Genomic DNA, 16,402 nt, shown 5'->3' with positions numbered 1-16,402 from the left:
GACTGTCACTGGCATCAAATAATATACGTTCATAGCATTAAGTAAACTAAGGTGAAGGATCCATCCAGGTCTCCACGTTTCCTACTTGAAGGTCCAATCGGCCAGGAATCGGCCACTTTCCACCACCGTCATGATAGAAATAAGTTACGGGCATATCAGTCTGAGAGAGCATAGAAGGAGAATGGATGGCGAGATAAGGATAACAAAGAATAACAGAAAGGGGCATTGTAGTGAGACAAGTTAAGAAAAGGTAGACAAAAGGGTAGAAGGAGCTCCTCTCCAAGCAAAGTATATCATCGATAATGGGGAATTATATGAGATGGATATGAGATAGGGGAGGCTTGGAATGCCAGTTTCAAGCACGCTGTTAAAATGAAACCATAAGATAATGAAAAGAGGCCAGGAGGATTGAGAGCGACCTGATAACACCCCACATATGTACAAAGCGAAGAAAAATCGAAAAGGGACATCAAAGATAAGACAGAATAATAGAACGTAAGTCAGGTTGGTCAGGAGGAGGCCAACCTCAAAGAGCCAATAATAGTTGGATATTGGGGCCAAGACAAGCTGTTTCACCTTCCTTTGGCAGTTGTCCTGGTAGCCCAGACGGTTAAAGAGTATGTCAGGTGGATGGCTTGCTTGTGTCTTCGGAATTTGGCATCCCGGAACTCGCAGATGAGACTAACGTCGGTGCAATTCGTTTTCTCTTTGGTCCCCGCTGGCCGGCTTTGTTTACTCCTTGGTCATCCTCATCCTTCTCGATTGGATCTTCTTTCTCTGATTCGCTCACCGTGCTAAGATCTCGCTTCCCTAAGACGCTTCCACTAATAGAATTGGCGGCGCTGTGGGATGACATGGGGGTTTCCGGTGGCGTGCTGAAGGGCTGGCTTGAATTTGTAGCGGTGACGGATGGTACAGTGCCAAGGGTAGGGGTCGGGTTGTTTACCACCGCAGCCGCCTTGGAAGTGGTCGAGGATGGTGTGGCTGGGCCAGAGCTAGTTGCACGAGCAGGGACTGCGGTTGGAGTCCCGATTGCTAACGATGCCTTGCCTGCCGAATTTTTGCGGGGGGAAGTCAAAACCGGAGATTGTGCAGCGGAAGCATTGGTAGAGGCGGGCACATTGGACGCGACAGGATGCGACTTTTCCATATGATGAATTTGGCCCAGCTCACCAGGAGAGAAGGAGAGGGCTGAGCAGAATCCATCGGAGGAGCTCATTATGAGGGTAAGCCCATCGTGAGACCTACAATTTGGTTAGCATCAGAGATGGGAACAAAAAGGTATTACGCGTCCCAAGACTTACCAAGAGAGATCAGTGAATGTAGCAAAGTGTAAATTGCTTACTACACAGAGCGGTGTCTGTTGCTGCGTGTCATATATCAGAACTGCATCTTGCGTCGCGACAGCATAAACCATCCGATAGGGCAATGCAAATACTGGGGTGAGTGGAGGATGCTGTGAACCGACATCGCTTTCGTGAGTGCCTAGCAACGGGAGAGAGCGTGATGTTTCGCTGGTTGCAGAAGGAGGAGCACTCGCTGGTGGTTCCATGACCGGCTGAGAAATGATAGAGTCTGGCAAAGATGGGAATGCCTCGTCACTAGATGAGGAATCCAAAAATATCTGGCGAGTGGGCTTCGTGCCTTGCCTTAGCGTATAGTACACAGGGGAGCATTTAACTGCCACCGATGGTTTCTTGTGCCCCGGAAGATGGGCTATCGGTGGCTTGTTGAATCCAGCGCGGGTATAAACATAGACCGTATTTATTATGTCTTCCATGACCTTGTCATTCTGACCAGCAAGGGAAACCTTGTACTGTCCTGCTGGCGTAAATAGCAGACTGCCGTCTGGAGCAAAGGTCAAGCGCCTAAAGAAAGAGTTGAACGTCTCATTGGCATATATACTGGCATTCTTCACGCCTATCCCGCCAAAGAGGCCGGGAGAAGCAGCCTCGAGCGGTTTCACAGCAGGTAACGGCATAGAAGGTGCTGGTGACGCTGACCTCCGGATAGATGGCGAGGAACCAAAGGAGGAGCGCCGACTGAGGGATACTGGAGGAGGATCCATGGGTAGCGGTGCGGTCAATGGAGTGCCAGGAGTCGAGGCTCCAGGGGAAGACACGCTCATGGCATTGCCTGACGTAGGCTGAACTCGGTTTCCACAGTCCGGCACAGGACTACTCGAAGCTACTCGCCTAGCGGGCAAATCCATCTTCAGGAATTTTCCGTGTGTCGTCAAGGTAAATTGGCCATCTTTGGTCTTTAGGGCATATATGTGAACCGATCGATCGGAGGACTGTGTCGCTACATACTCGTTTAGAGGATCCCAAGCTACGCCTTGCACGTAATGGGAGTGTTCGGCAATCTGTCTGACCATCTGGCCTGTAGAAGAAGAAAAAAACCATCAGACTCGGCTTGGAACTGGGCCACAAAGAGCGTTTTGGGAATCCGTACCTGTCTGCGCATTATAAATTCGAGCAATATTGTCCATGCTACCGGTAATAATGAAAACACCATCTGGAGACCATGCTAGGTCGTATATTTCTGCTCCAGATGACCTGCACATATGTTTCACGCGCCATGTTTCCTTATCGTCCAGACCTTCCTGTCCAAACCCCGGCTGGGCCTGTGTCTCGGATGGAACCCAGAGAAGAACGTTTCCATCGTCTCCGGCAGATGCCAGCATCTCGCCTACATTGTCTCAGTCTCCATTTAAATGTACGTCCAAGGTCAACAGGAAAAACAAACGTACCTTTCGGGCAGAAGCGTACGACGTTAACGGCCTGCGTGTGTTTGATTAGAGTGCTAAGGTAGGTAACCTTTCGCTCTTCTCCCGTTGACTCGACCTTCCATAGCTATCCATGTGTCAGATTCATGAGGAATTGATGCTCGCTGGGAGGGATGGGGGGTTTTGGGGGGAGAGTTGGTTTTCGGGGGAGCTTAGTCGTACGCGAACGTTGTTATCACTATTCAACGGGTTAGCATACCGCACAGCATTAATCGACTAGTTATTTGCACGTACTTTCCAGCCGTTGCCAATCGTCCTTTGCCATGGGGATCGAAGTGCACCGAGTAGATGGGAGCATTGTCATCGTGCCAGGCAATCAGCAGAGGGGTTGCTTTCATCGTAGCGGTTTATTGACGGCCACAGAGGGCCGACCAAAGAGCCGGAAGTTCCCCTGCTACCAGTCTCGAGGTAAACCGTGCCGATTGACGCCGTAGATTCGGGATACCGTGATATTCCAGCTCAGAGACAGTGGCCGTGGTCGCTGAGACAGGAGCTCTCTCTCTCTGGAGGGAGGGAGGATATTTGGGGGTACTTTGTTAAAAAACCACCACAAGACGAAGCATTGGAATGACTGCGATGCAAAGCAGAAACGCTATATCACAGCCAGGAGAACGTAATCTTTATCCAAATCGCCTGTTCTCTGGGAGTGTCTGGGGGATGGGGTGGTCGGTTGGACGGGGGGAGGACTGGGGGAGGTGGTTACTATATCAACTGTTTATTATAAATAACTGAACATGGTGCAACAACCCCGGCGCTTTCACAAACAACAAAAAAGCCACCACTTGCGCTTCAAATCTAACAACACACCCGTTACTCCGTACGTGAGGAGTCTATGTAGGTACGTGTTTGCTCCGTACTCTGTTTAAAAAAGAAAAAGACGAGCTGAGTGGATAAATACCTACGTGGGTTTGTTTTAAAATACATGGGAATATAAGATGCTATTAGCCCGTTGTGATTGGATGGTAATGTACATATCTCGACCAGCTATTAATGCAGCTCTGCTGTCCTGCGTGTTTTAGATCACACCAGCTAGGCGAGGCTGGTGCTGTGCTCGCGCTCTCTCTGCCGCTTGCGTCGTCGATGGATGCCGGAGACTCCGGATGCTAGACACCTGTGTCTTTTCTCAGGACGATGGCCGTGTAGAGATTGCAAGGTCCCAGGGGAAGCCGTTGAGAAATCTGACAGATCCCAAAGGCCAAAGTTATGGACTGGAATCAGCCAGGTCGACAGTCTGCCTCGGTATTAATGGATCGATCATGCAAGCCAGCTTCCAATCGTCTCTCCAAACCAGCTAGTGAATTTCTCCCTCCGCTTAGCCTTTGCTTCGTGCTCAGCTCTCAGTACTGGAGATACCTCCTCCAGGTAGACATGGCGCTGAGCCATCTGTTGTTTCAAAGCCTGCACTTCCAGTTCTCGTTCATGTGGTGTCATGTTTTTTAACGGCTTACGAGGCTTATATCCAGCCGGTAACTGCTCTCCGCCAGGAATGACCAACTCGTCACTGGATTGGCTAGTATCTGGCATTGCTGCCATCTCTGCCTCTGATTTGAAGAGGGATTTCAGGGGAGGAGGTTCACGGCCGTCTGCTTCTGCCTCGGCCACCCTTCGTTCATAGTCCATCATGCGATGGTATAGCTTGTCCGCATGCATCTGGATTCGTTCTTCCTTGTCTGTATCCCACTCGAACGAAGCGCCATAACCTAGGGCTTGCAAGAATTTCTAGAAAGCTATTAGTAAATGCATCTCCCCAGGGCTCTAACACAAAATAACTCCTTCAAAGAGTAAAGGGAAATGCTGTAGAAACCTACCAATTGCATGGTATAACACCTCGAGAATTGATAATTCTGCTTCTGACACAGAGTCATCCTAGCCTTTATCCTCTCTGTAAAGTCGCCCGACTTATAGCACATCGACAGAACTTCCTGTTCTTCCGCACAGTTCTCCAAGGCCGCCCTGTTCAGCACACCCTTTCGCTGCTTGAATTTCTCAACTACCTTCTCCGCCGGCGAAGTGGTAGGCCCTTCGATCTGCTCGAGAGACTTGTAGTCCTTCCATAGATGCGCATATCGGCCATCTGGGTAAAGCGACGCGGAGGGGACGGAGGTTGCAGATTCGGCCGCCCGATCTGGAGAGGGAGACTCCTCTGCTGGCTTCTCATGCGATGGCGTTCGATCCTGCGCTTGCACGCCAGCTGTTGTAGGTGTATATTTGGACGGAGACTCTTGCTCGAGGTATCCTCGTAGACTGGGATCCAACTTCTTCGTCGGATCAGCGTCGTCGGAAGAGTTACCCCAAAACCAACCCATTGATTCCGGTCACAGACGCTGCAGTGATTTAACCGACTTAAATCGTGTGTAATTGACCTGGTCGACTCTTTGACCCTTTGCGTTGGGCTCTTCTCGATGGCTTTCGTCCTGATGCTGTTTTTTTTGGTCGAGATTCAGTTTGCCAGCGCCAAGCATCGCATTCTATTTACATAGTTACAAGGTCGCGCGTCCTTATCTACAACATCGACCGTGTAGACCGTCGACAGCCGATATACAATGGCGATGGCACCGAGTAAGCCCTGTGTTTCTCTTTCTCCCTGTTAATGATGTTTCTCTGCTAACTTCCAAGTAGGCCGCGAGGAGCGGAAGCAGATGCGACTGCGCGGCGCAGGGTATGTCCCAAACACGCGTGTTATCGTCCTATGCGATTACGATATTAAACCGATTGCTAATTACTATTCACCGATATAATAGTAATCACAAGGTCAAAGACGTCAATTTCGGCTTTTCTTTTGGATCTCCAACCCCGCAGTCTCCGATTCCTACGCCTCGATCTCCATCGCTCTCCCAAAAGTCCCCTATAACACCACAGTCGCGCCACTCTACGACATCAAATAAACAACTTTCTATACCCTCCCGAGCGTCATCTCGACGTTCAGCCGCCAGTGCTTCAGCTGCGTTACCCCAGGATGAATCGATCTATGACATTCCGGCGGATGATGATAGGCCGGAAGAAAGAAGTGCAAAGCGCAGGCGGATAAGTAAGGCCTATACCAACCGTACTGGTTTATATTCACTTATTTACGGGACGAGTATAGGTAGATCATTTGAAAGCTCTGTGCCAGAGAGCTCGCCCACAACCCACCGCACGAATGCAAACCCACCACCCTTCCTCAAAGCACTAGAGGTTAGCAAACATACGAGCAGATCCCCGTCAGTAAGACGTACGGCCTCTCCTGCTAGGAATTCTATACCTCCGCGGACTATACAACCCTCTATTGAAGTCTCTGTCTCCGCATCATCGTCCCCTAGAGTCCAAAGTCCAGATAACAGCATTCAGGGGTCGACGTTAATAACACAGCAGACAATTATACACTCGCAAAATTCGAAGCAGAGGCGGCGAAAGAGAAAATCAGTAGTACAACATCCGAAAAAGAAACGTAAAAGCCTACTTAGGCCACCCGTTGTGGCCGAGAGCAACGAAGTCGAAGCTGAGGAAGAGACACAACTACAGTCTCCTCCCGAAGACCAACCTTCCGATGCTGAGCGAGATCGGAGCGAATCCCATCATTCTGAAGATGTTAACGTGCCGAATGAGGAGCCCATAGATCCTCCTCGAGATTCGTCTCAGCCTCGTCTCGATGCGGAGGCGGATGATATACCAGAGCAAGAAGAAGAGGCCGAAGCTACTATCAACGAGCCAGATATCAGCGTAGAAATCCCAAGTGATGAGGGTGACCCCGGGCCAGGGCCTCGCTCGCCGACGGTTGAAGACCAAGATACCAGGACAGAAAGCATACAAGCAGAGGAAGGCCCGCCTACGAGACAAGAAGTCTCGCAGCACAAAACCTCTGATCCAAAACCAACCCGAAAACGAAAGAAACAAAATACAGATAATCCTACCAAGCAGAAAGGGAAGGGCCGCCAGCAGAAAGACAAGGGCGAGACGCGATCAACTGTCCCAGTCCTTGTCCACAGACTTGCCAACACCTCAGCCTTGCACGAATTGTCAGACGAAGCTGATTCTACCCGTTCCTCTCCAGAAGATGGGCGACAACCATCGCCCAACGAAACTTCTTCACATCACCCACAAATTTTGTCTCGTAGCGGCGTAAATGCTGCCGACGTCCTTAGTCAGATATGTCGTGAGACACTAGAGAAGACAATATCTACGCTAGAATCTGCAATAGAGCGAGAGTCGAATCGTGCTCGTCAAGTGGAATGGACTCGGAAGCGCAAAGCCGTCGAGGCCTTTGGTTCGGAGTTAGATGGCAGGCTATTTGAAATGAGTGAACTGCTGGACAGTAACTTTATACTTGCAATGCGTCTAAAGAAGGAGAAGAAAGAGGTATTTACGCTGAGAAACCAATTGATGGACCTACGAAAGGAGAGGGAAGAGATTGCCCTTCGCGCAGACGAAGTGAGGAGAAGGTATTCTGCAGACGAGAATGCCAAAATAGTAAGATATCCCGTTCCCCTTATTATTGTTCAAAGGAGAGCAAGTCTAACGAGCTATCTACTAGGAGCACGGGACAATTAACAATGCCCTTCACGACCTTCAACTTGCCGTTGATAGAAGTCAGAAAAACGCAGGCAAAGGTTCCGTTGACTCTACCAATCCTTTCGTTGGCCTTGAGTTCCTGCTACGGACCGTTTCTCAGGATGTCTGTTCCTCTAGCTCCAACTTTCACGGTGGTTTGCTGAGCCAGGTTAAAGCGTTTAATAGCCAGCTAGAAAGGACGGCTGCATTACTGGACCGTCGAGGCTCGTGATATCAATGCTGTCGGACCTTTTAGATCTTCTCTATACCAGCAATACTCGCAGATTACATCGTTCATGGACATACATGGCCATACCTAGAGTAATTATTGTAGCCACGTGATGTTATAGATATCAAATCCCAACGTGTCAACCAAATATGTCTACCTAAATAACGGAATGATATACAAGATAGGGCAAACCGAAAGGCCTGGCGATATCGAACGCTCTACTTTTGCCTGTACTTGCCGTTTCTCAGTCGCCATTCTATTCCTTTTTTTTTCCCACTGGCATGGTCGATAGAAACAGTCAGTGGCGGAAGCTAGCAAGATAGCGCGTTATAAAAAATATATTAAACCACAAGAAACAAAAAAAATCTAGTGTCCAATAGGTACCATTGGTTTTGGGAACGAGTCGTATACCCTACACAGAGAATCTGACAAAATATATATACCCAACGCGACTCTTACCTGGCAGGCCCCATGGAAAAACATGGCAACAGCGAAATCGGCGACCGAATTAACATACGCGCATCCTATTTGGATGATAAACAACTGCTTAGATGATATCAAGAGTCTCTGTCCGCTTGACAATGGACGTCATCAGCATGTTCCTAGCCCTGATATTGGCGCCCTGGGACGGATACCTTTAGAATTGCTTCACATGGTGCTTGTCCAGCTTGATATTCGGTCCCTAACTGACTTTCGACGTGTCAATCGCCGAACGAGACAGCTTACGGATTCCATTCCACAATACAAAAAAATCATCAAACACGCGCCAAACACTGTACGGGCAATTCTTAGCATAGAAACTGGGAGGTGGTTTTCGTTTGAAGACCTTTACAGAACCCTCTGCACGGCTGAATGTGATATTTGCGGCGACTTCGGGGGATATCTATATTTACTTACATGCCGCCGTGTTTGTTTTTTCTGCTTCTCTGAGCATCCCGATTACCTCCCACTCCTAGGAGCAGATGCAGTCAGGAAATTTGGACTCAAGCGTCGCCAACTAGAAAACTTACCCTCAATGAGAAATGTCCCAGGCAGGTATTCACTAAAGGACCGCAAATTCGGCTCACGGCTTACACTGGTCGACCCTTCTTCCGCACAAGAAGCCGGAATTGCTTTGCACGGATCCCTCGATTTAATGGAACAATATACATACGAGATGACAGAAAAAAAAAATGTTTGATTACTACCATCGAATGTCACTGTATGACGAAGGACGTGGGCCAAAACCACGCAGACCCAAATCAGACGACGAATTCGAGGGATATGAGCGAAATCCGAAACGGTTCATGGCAATCATTCGGGCGCCATATCTACGGCCTCGTACAGACACACCAGAATGGGGATTCCATTGCCTTGGCTGCAAGGAAAACTATCACTATGAGAAGCGACGCAATTGGCGTCGTAAGTTCATGCAGAGGAGTTTCGAGGCCCATATCAAGGAATTTGGGGAAATAATAGATGGCAAACACCGCAAGTGATATAATTATTGGCTGAAGCAATGTAATAAGAACAACACTATCCAGTCCTTGATAGAATCAGGAGAATCAAGAGAACCAACAGAATTCCAACTACCCCTACCCTAGCGCCCCGTGGAGCTGCGATCCAGCAACCACTTCCTAATGTTTGCGCATTTCATCCTTGTCAGGCTCGACCATATGCTTTGCGCACATATGAGAAGAGGGATCTAAGGCCTTGCGGGTTAAGGGTGAGCATTTGACATTTGTACCCAGGCGTTCCTGACATTGAACAAACGTCTCGGTCCCCTTACAGCCACATGTGTACATCCGATAATATTCGATACACATCTCGATAGACCCAACTTTTGTTGGTAGGGTATTGGTATTGAGTAGATGCGTGATGTATCGCAGAATCGAGGATTATGCCTGGACTTGAGTTAGACTTGGATAGATTGGCGCGGGGAAGATTTCCTGTGATGGTTGAGTACGTACTTCAGCGGACTTTCAGAGTGTTTTTAACGATTTGAGTATCAATGAGCTCTAGGCATCCAGATTCTCTGTGGTGTTGTTGAACACTGAGGGTCCTTTCGACAATGAAGCTGAGACAATATATATAGATCTCCTTCCTAGCCCAGAGTCGTCTTACCGCCAGGGGCTGGGGCTGAAAATAGAACGGCGCTTAACAGTATATTTATACAACTATACCAAACCAACGAGATCGCTGTCAAATCCAAACATGCCCTACATTCAATTACGACCCGCTGCATCGTAGAGCCAAATTGGTCTACATGTAAGCATAACAAATGCTCACCTTAGATTATCGAATATTTAGAAGGTCCAAATTTCCAGTTCAAGGCTTCGAACAGTTATACGAGTATGCTCGCGAACCCTTCCTTGCATAACTTGACAAAAGGCCACAATGATATCACAGAACCAACAAAGAGCAGAGCTGCTTCAGGCAGAAGTCGACGAAGCCACCGAGAGCTATTTCAGACTCCGAATTGATGGAACGATCAGATATCTCACCATCAACCCTGGCTTATATAGCGAAGACACAATGTGTTTTGGTCCATCATTGCTTCCAAGCCTACCAGATTTTCCCACTGGGGACTGGAATGATGCCCTCGTTACTAGGAATCCAGGGACTGGTAAACCGCACTTTGAGAGCGTGGGTCGTACCAAGTTCCCCAGCGTTGTCAACACCTGGCATGGAACATTGGTCGATTATCTGGATATCACAGTGAAAGAAAGAATTCATACAGGCATCTATGCAATTGAGTCCCCAATATTTGACATAGACGCCATCATCAAGTTCGTACGTTTCGAGTGGGAGACAGGGTATCTCGAGAACGAAACAACGGCATATCAGTGGATTGATGGCCATGGCATTGGGCCCCGGTTCCTCGGCCATTTGACTGAAGACGGCCGTGTGATCGGATTTGTCGTCGAGCGGATTACCGGTGGACGACATGCAGGGCCACAGGACCTAGAGCTTTGCCAACAAGCACTCTCTAGGCTTCATGCACTGGGGATCCGGCACGGTGACACGAACCGGTTCAACTTTCTCATACGCGAGTCAAGGGCCGTTATAATCGACTTTGATACGGCTCGGAAGTGTGACGATCAAGAGGCACTCCGCAAGGAGATGGATGATCTGCCCGGGTTCCTAGAATCTACATCGAGAGCAGGCGGTGGAGGATTTATTTGAACTGCGTTTGTTCCTGCATAGTTCTCTCTTGGTCCAGACACAGATACAATATCGGAAGGGAGAGAAATATACAAATGCACATGGTCTAGACCGTTGGATTGTCGAGAAGACAGAACGTCCATGATTTAACATAACTGAGTGATAGATAATATCGAAGCTACCTAGCTTAGACTTCCCTGGCTCAAATTTTTCCTTACTTGCGTTCGTCTCTTGTCCTCCGTAGCTACCGAGTACATTGTCTGATAAGAATGGTTTGCTGAAGAATGGCGGATAGGCGCACTCACTGCACTACTATGACAATGTATGCTCCCTATAGTGTAAACAGCATGAAATGTTAGTTATTTAGCTGTAAAAACAAGCCTGCCACATGTTGAGACTAAAAATTGGGAAACTATATCTCTGTTTGAGACGTAAATAGTGTAAGGCGAGAAATCCACCACACGATCCACTAGCTAGTTAGCTATACGAGGCCGAAGCTAACAATTAAGATTGTTTTAGTCACAGATTAAGCCCAGAAAAAAGACTTGGTAATATTTGTGCAGCAGGGAACAGGCAAATGCTTGTTCAATTTATTTAACCGATGCAAATTCCTCTCCTAGGTGGCTTTTTCTAGCAAGTCGGAACGAGCAAACTGATCCCTCTGCCCCCGCCCTGTAGTTACATGAATCTATCATGCATGCAAGAGTTTCACTCGATATACGAGGTCACACTATTCGGTGGGTGTTACACTGCATTCGAAGCTCATGTTGCACCCCCTGTTTTCGGTCAAACATCCGCCTTGATCGGCTTGCTCTCCATCACTTGGACGGCGGAAAACCCAAGCTTATTTATACGTCGACTTATGTATAAAATCCACTATAGGTTCTAGATGCCAACCAGCATGTGAAATATCACAACTTATTCAGCTGGCCTCGGGTTAGTGTTGACCCGTACGATGCTCGGGTTGGGCTCCACGTCGCACGCTTCAACGCAAACTCATTGATCCTGCGTGCATCAAGTATCCAGGAATCCCTTACAGCCACCATTTTGCGCGGAAGCAATACCGCGCACAAGGGGAAAGTAAGAGAAACTGGACATCCGTATTTCGTGGCGACTTGTACGGAGTCTGCGATGATTATAACCCAAACAGCGGATTATGGCTCGTTTCACCGCCTGGTCCAAAATAACTAGAGCACCTGGAAAGAGGCAGCATACCCCGGCCCCGATCCCTCCCTGTCCTTCATATCGTATGCTGGCTCTGTGACCAGGGGTTAGAAACTAACCCTGGCGTGTACAACCTCGTTTGCCTATGAGCAATGAGGGAAGCTTTCCGGATTCATTCTCAGGCCGGAGAGCGGACGTCCCGAATCACACCTTAGTGATGATCTTCGAGCGAGAACAGACCTTCGAGTACCCCATACGGAGAACGATGACCAGGAAGTGCCGCTTGATGATACACGCCGGGGACAATCTTCCTGTGTGATTAATTAGTGCTCGACAGGGAATGTGGATGTATCTTTCCACTCTGATGCCTCCCGAGAGTATCTCATTCGTGCAGGCGACCTCTACGGTTGGTGGAGCTGAGGAAGAACTATATCCTAGCTAAGAGGTTATCTGGTCCATTTGTCAAGCCCAAGAGGAGAGAGCTCACCGCGTGCTTGAAGGCAAGGGGGGGGGTGCGGCCTTGTCTCCGGGCCAGCTGCAAATATAATCCTTTATTAATTACCGTTGATCCCCCGCCTGGGTCTGTTCATTCTTTTTCTCTCTCTTCTTTTCTTCCTGGTCTCTGTAGCTCTTTCTCGTCCTTTTTATCCCGTTATCAAGCAGGCGCAACGTTGGGCTTTGTGTCCTCTGTGGCAGGTGTGGTTTGCGATTCCTTGCTCTCGTGAACGATCTTGAGCGCCGAACGGAAAAACAATATAGAAACTTGCCGCCGAGAGATTGAAATAGGCTTAGGACAATGGGTGCTGACGGCGAAAAGGATATGGGTGTGACCACCACCCATGATAGCTCGCCATCCATGGGGAGGCTGGATGGCATGAACATGGAGGAGCGAGAAGTGGCAGAGGCAGCAGCTCGCTATGGCTATGGACCTCTAGCCAACGGCAACAGCAACTTATCTGCGTTCGGCAAAGGATTCAAGCCATCGTCGGAACCAGTAGCTCCTCGCCAGACCATCGCAAACCCAGCTCCGTTGGGATTGTCCGCTTTCGCCCTTACCACTATGGTCCTCAGTCTTATCAACATGCAGGCTCGCGGAATCACAGCGCCACACTTTGTCGTCGCTTCGGCGTTTGCATATGGTGGATTGGTTCAGCTTCTTGCTGGGATGTGGTAAGCCAGATTGTTCCCTCGATACCTAGATGTTATCAGACTGACGAAGACATGTGTAAAGGGAAATGGCAGTTGGAAATACCTTCGGAGCGACTGCTCTCTCCTCGTACGGTGGATTCTGGATCTCTTATGCCATCATATTCACCCCCGGCGGATTCAACATCGCTTCAAACATCGAGAAGCTCAACGGAACAGCTGCTCTGAACAACGTAACCGGTTTCTGGCTCATGGTATTTTTCCCTATCCTCTTTTTCCCACTTGGTCAAAAGGTCGCTAATATGATAAACCATCGTATAGTCCTGGTGGATCTTCACAACGCTCTGCCTCATCTGCACGCTCAAGACGAACCTCGCCTTCTTCCTCCTCTTCCTCAACTTGGATCTCGCGTTCCTCTTTTTGGGAGTCGGTCACCTTGTGATATCCGGCAAAGTATACACGCCGCTCATCAAGACAGGTGGATTCTTTGGAATATTGGCTGCATTGCTCGCCTGGTACTGTGCTCTAGCTGGAATGGCAGACCCAAAGAACACCTTTGTGAAATTCCCCCTCGGCCAGCTACCGTGGGTAAAGAGCGAGCGAGTGAAGACCGAACGGGAGGTGGTTTAATGGGCTGTTTGTTTCTCTCTTCAACCTTTGGATAATATGAGACTTCTTAATAGTAATCGATCATTTGGTGTATGTTTTTGATGTAGCTGAACGGATATTATTCTTTTTTTACACGAGTTATCACGAAGTTCAAATGGCTTGTCAGCTTCTCATAGTTCCCGACTTGGCGGAAGTGCTAAATTTGACATCACGAGACTAAAGCAATCTCGACGTTTTTATATCATCGACGTGACCAGGTAAAACACGGCTTGATGCTGGCTTATTTTCCCTATCAGCTTCCCTTCAGATACAAAAAGGTATAGTAACTAACAATGCTAATTTGAGATTGAGAACTCGTGGAAGTAAAAGAGCCATATCTCTAGAACGACGGAGAGTAACCGGCAAGATGGCAAAAGGAAAAGATATCAATGATACGGAAAATAGAAACACAACAACTGAGGTTGTTTGCCGGTCTCCAGGACATGATTTGTTTCCCCCTCAGGTTAAAAAGTAGCTCCCATGTAGATGCACGCTCGGGGTTTCCCAAAATTATAGAAAGCCATGGAATGGAAAAAAAAGGAAAGAAAAGGTAAGGTGTTTAGGAGAGGAGAGGTAGAATGGAGAAGAGGCCGCTACCATTATTAAGCCATTTGTCCTGGCCGAGGGAAAACAGGGATAGTCTCCAACTTCTCCAACCCACCCATTGTTCCCTGCGGAACATTCTGCCACCCCTGACCCGTGGACTGGTTTATGAAAGCGCTTTGGCGGAAAGGATTCGTGCTTCCAGTTGGGTTTGGCTGGAGGCGTTGAGCTGCGGGAGCTTCGGCGCTTTGTTGTGGCTGGGGCCGTGCGAACGGGTTTGTTCCTGTTCGTTGAGGCTGAAGGGGTTGAGGTTGTTGCTGTGAAGGGGTTGGCGAGGTTGACGGGAGAGGGTATTGATTCGGGTTAGGAATTTGGTATTGAGGGGAGATATTTGAGGGCTGCTTTGCGAATGGGTTGGTGGATTGTCGTTTCATTGCCAAGGTGGAAGGGGATTGTGATTGGGACGGAGAAAAGTCTGCGGGCGGAAGCATGGATTGTCGGAATGGGTTGTTAGCTCGGGGTGTCGCCCCCGCCGTCATCGGTCGCTGGAAGGGAGCAGCTCCATTCTGCGGGATGGGCGATAGGGAACTTTGAAACGGCTGAGGGGTGTAGCCGCCGAAACCAGCACCCGTGTGCGAGGCTTGTAGCGGCTGTGCTGGTGGTGGCTGCTGTTGTTGCTGCTGAGATTGAACATCATACTGGCCAAATGGATTGGTGTTTTGTGCAAAGCCGGTCTGATTTTGTATGAATTCAGCAGGTATAGGTTGTTGCTGGAAGCCAGTCTGTTGTGGTTGGAAGCCTGTTTGCTGGAATTGCATCGGCATATTTTGCATATTCGGCTGTTGCTGTTGAGGCTGCTGGGCGAGAGGTTCTTGGTTTTGCTCAATGGATCCGAAGAAATCAATTAAATCTGGCTCGGGAGCTTTAACGTTTGGTTTTGGAGGAGCTTTAGCAGTCGAACTATCGTCCGCCTTAGATGAAGGCTGCTGTTGTCGGCTACCGTCTCCGGACGAGGAGCTGTTTCCGCCCTTTGATTTCCCAAGCTTCTGCTCGCGATATTCTTGTCGTCTAATTGCGAAATCCGGGTCGTGCAGGTCGTCTTCCAATAGCTTTGCTAGGTCTGTAGAGGCATGTTTCAAGTTTGGTATCTCAAGACGAGTGGCATTTTCGTACTGCCTTGCGACTCGCAAGAAGCTCACTACATCCTCCGTCAGTGTGCTGAAAACTTTGTATAGGTGTAGTGCTCGTTCGCTGTCTGTTCGGGACATCTCAAAGTAATGTTCTAGAGACAAGGTTAGTAGCTGTCTATGAACGACAAAGATGATACCGACAAACCTAGCACATTAATAACACCCTCATTCATAACAGAGTATAATGTTAACAGATCCAGCGTCACCAATCGGAAAGCTGTTAAGGTGATCTCATTATCAGGTTCATCGCTCAGGAGCTATATCAGAAATCAGTCAAAAGGGACCCATGATAGAAGCGCAGAGCCAAAAAAACATACATCACACTTCAAAAGAGCCTTTATCTGCTTTTGAACAATCTCTGTTTCTCGCAACAAACCCCTCGAGACCGTCAATGACTTCAGCCTGCCCTGTCCGTTACGAACGTAGTCTGTCTTGGTCTCAGAGAAGGCCAAAGACCTCGCGATCAGATACTCCGAGTATCTCCAAATATTCGCGCCTTGAAGTTGTGCTAAAAATGAGCAATATCAGATTAGCAAAGCGCACTCCCCATCTACCAGCGTTCTCTGCCCGCAGAGAGGGAAGAAGACATGTTACACACCGTCGGAGATGCTCGTGATGGCGAATTTCCGAGGATATTGAGATAGGTAGGCCAGCGCAGCTCCCGGAGCGCCCTCACGTATCATCATATGTATCACTATGAGCGCCTTGAAGACCACCGTCCACGCCGACTCGCGCAGTCTGATCTGGAGCGTGCGAAAGATCTCTGCCGTCCCTGCATCGCTGTAGGTGGCCGTGAGGATGTGTTCGATGTATTTTGATTTCGGGGCCGCATTCTATCCTCTCGTTAGGGTCGTTTGGGTCAGCTAACCGTCGTAAAACTGACAACAGGCCACCACAGAGTCTTCCATACCTTTGTCTTGGTCGCGCCCTTGACGGACTTCTCAAAGCTCGAACCAACCATTGTCAGGGCTGGATAGGGACGTTTTCTCAGCTGGTTTGCTCCGCGGGACAGGTCATGATACT

General features: G+C 48.8%; 6 protein-coding genes across 6 annotated transcripts; 3 read left to right on the top strand and 3 right to left on the bottom strand.

The window, feature by feature from the left end:
* Nucleotides 1-622: 622 nt before the first annotated feature.
* GIQ15_05976 (chromatin assembly complex protein) lies at nt 623-3,126 on the bottom strand (the record flags this gene model as incomplete). The annotated part of the gene is made up of 6 exons (XM_033553393.1): nt 623-1,244; nt 1,305-2,382; nt 2,602-2,691; nt 2,753-2,855; nt 2,951-2,966; nt 3,023-3,126. 6 exons carry the CDS (start codon nt 3,124-3,126, stop codon nt 623-625), a joined length of 2,013 nt encoding a protein of 670 aa, XP_033404537.1.
* Nucleotides 3,127-4,042: 916 nt separating this feature from the next.
* GIQ15_05975 (uncharacterized protein) lies at nt 4,043-5,094 on the bottom strand (the record flags this gene model as incomplete). Its single annotated transcript, XM_033553392.1, has 2 exons — nt 4,043-4,507; nt 4,597-5,094. 2 exons carry the CDS (start codon nt 5,092-5,094, stop codon nt 4,043-4,045), a joined length of 963 nt encoding a protein of 320 aa, XP_033404536.1.
* A 237-nt stretch (nt 5,095-5,331) lies between these two features.
* On the top strand, nt 5,332-7,547 carry GIQ15_05974 (AT hook domain-containing protein; the record flags this gene model as incomplete). The annotated part of the gene is made up of 6 exons (XM_033553391.1): nt 5,332-5,347; nt 5,408-5,447; nt 5,530-5,816; nt 5,874-5,962; nt 6,140-7,234; nt 7,299-7,547. 6 exons carry the CDS (start codon nt 5,332-5,334, stop codon nt 7,545-7,547), a joined length of 1,776 nt encoding a protein of 591 aa, XP_033404535.1.
* Nucleotides 7,548-9,920: 2,373 nt separating this feature from the next.
* Nucleotides 9,921-10,709, top strand: GIQ15_05973 (uncharacterized protein; the record flags this gene model as incomplete). The annotated part of the gene is made up of 1 exon (XM_033553390.1): nt 9,921-10,709. One exon carries the CDS (start codon nt 9,921-9,923, stop codon nt 10,707-10,709), a length of 789 nt encoding a protein of 262 aa, XP_033404534.1.
* A 1,939-nt stretch (nt 10,710-12,648) lies between these two features.
* GIQ15_05972 (acetate permease A) lies at nt 12,649-13,628 on the top strand (the record flags this gene model as incomplete). Its single annotated transcript, XM_033553389.1, has 3 exons — nt 12,649-13,022; nt 13,084-13,252; nt 13,320-13,628. The coding sequence occupies 3 exons, from the start codon at nt 12,649-12,651 to the stop codon at nt 13,626-13,628; spliced, it is 852 nt and encodes a 283-aa protein (XP_033404533.1).
* A 620-nt stretch (nt 13,629-14,248) lies between these two features.
* GIQ15_05971 (uncharacterized protein) lies at nt 14,249-16,340 on the bottom strand (the record flags this gene model as incomplete). The annotated part of the gene is made up of 5 exons (XM_033553388.1): nt 14,249-15,471; nt 15,525-15,636; nt 15,697-15,887; nt 15,978-16,212; nt 16,290-16,340. The coding sequence occupies 5 exons, from the start codon at nt 16,338-16,340 to the stop codon at nt 14,249-14,251; spliced, it is 1,812 nt and encodes a 603-aa protein (XP_033404532.1).
* Nucleotides 16,341-16,402: the final 62 nt, after the last annotated feature.

Source organism: Arthroderma uncinatum, assembly GCF_011692745.1.
Source record: "Arthroderma uncinatum strain CBS 119779 chromosome Unknown scaffold4, whole genome shotgun sequence".
Taxonomy (NCBI): Eukaryota; Fungi; Ascomycota; class Eurotiomycetes; order Onygenales; family Arthrodermataceae; genus Arthroderma; species Arthroderma uncinatum.
This window is presented reverse-complemented; position numbering and strand designations above follow the sequence as displayed.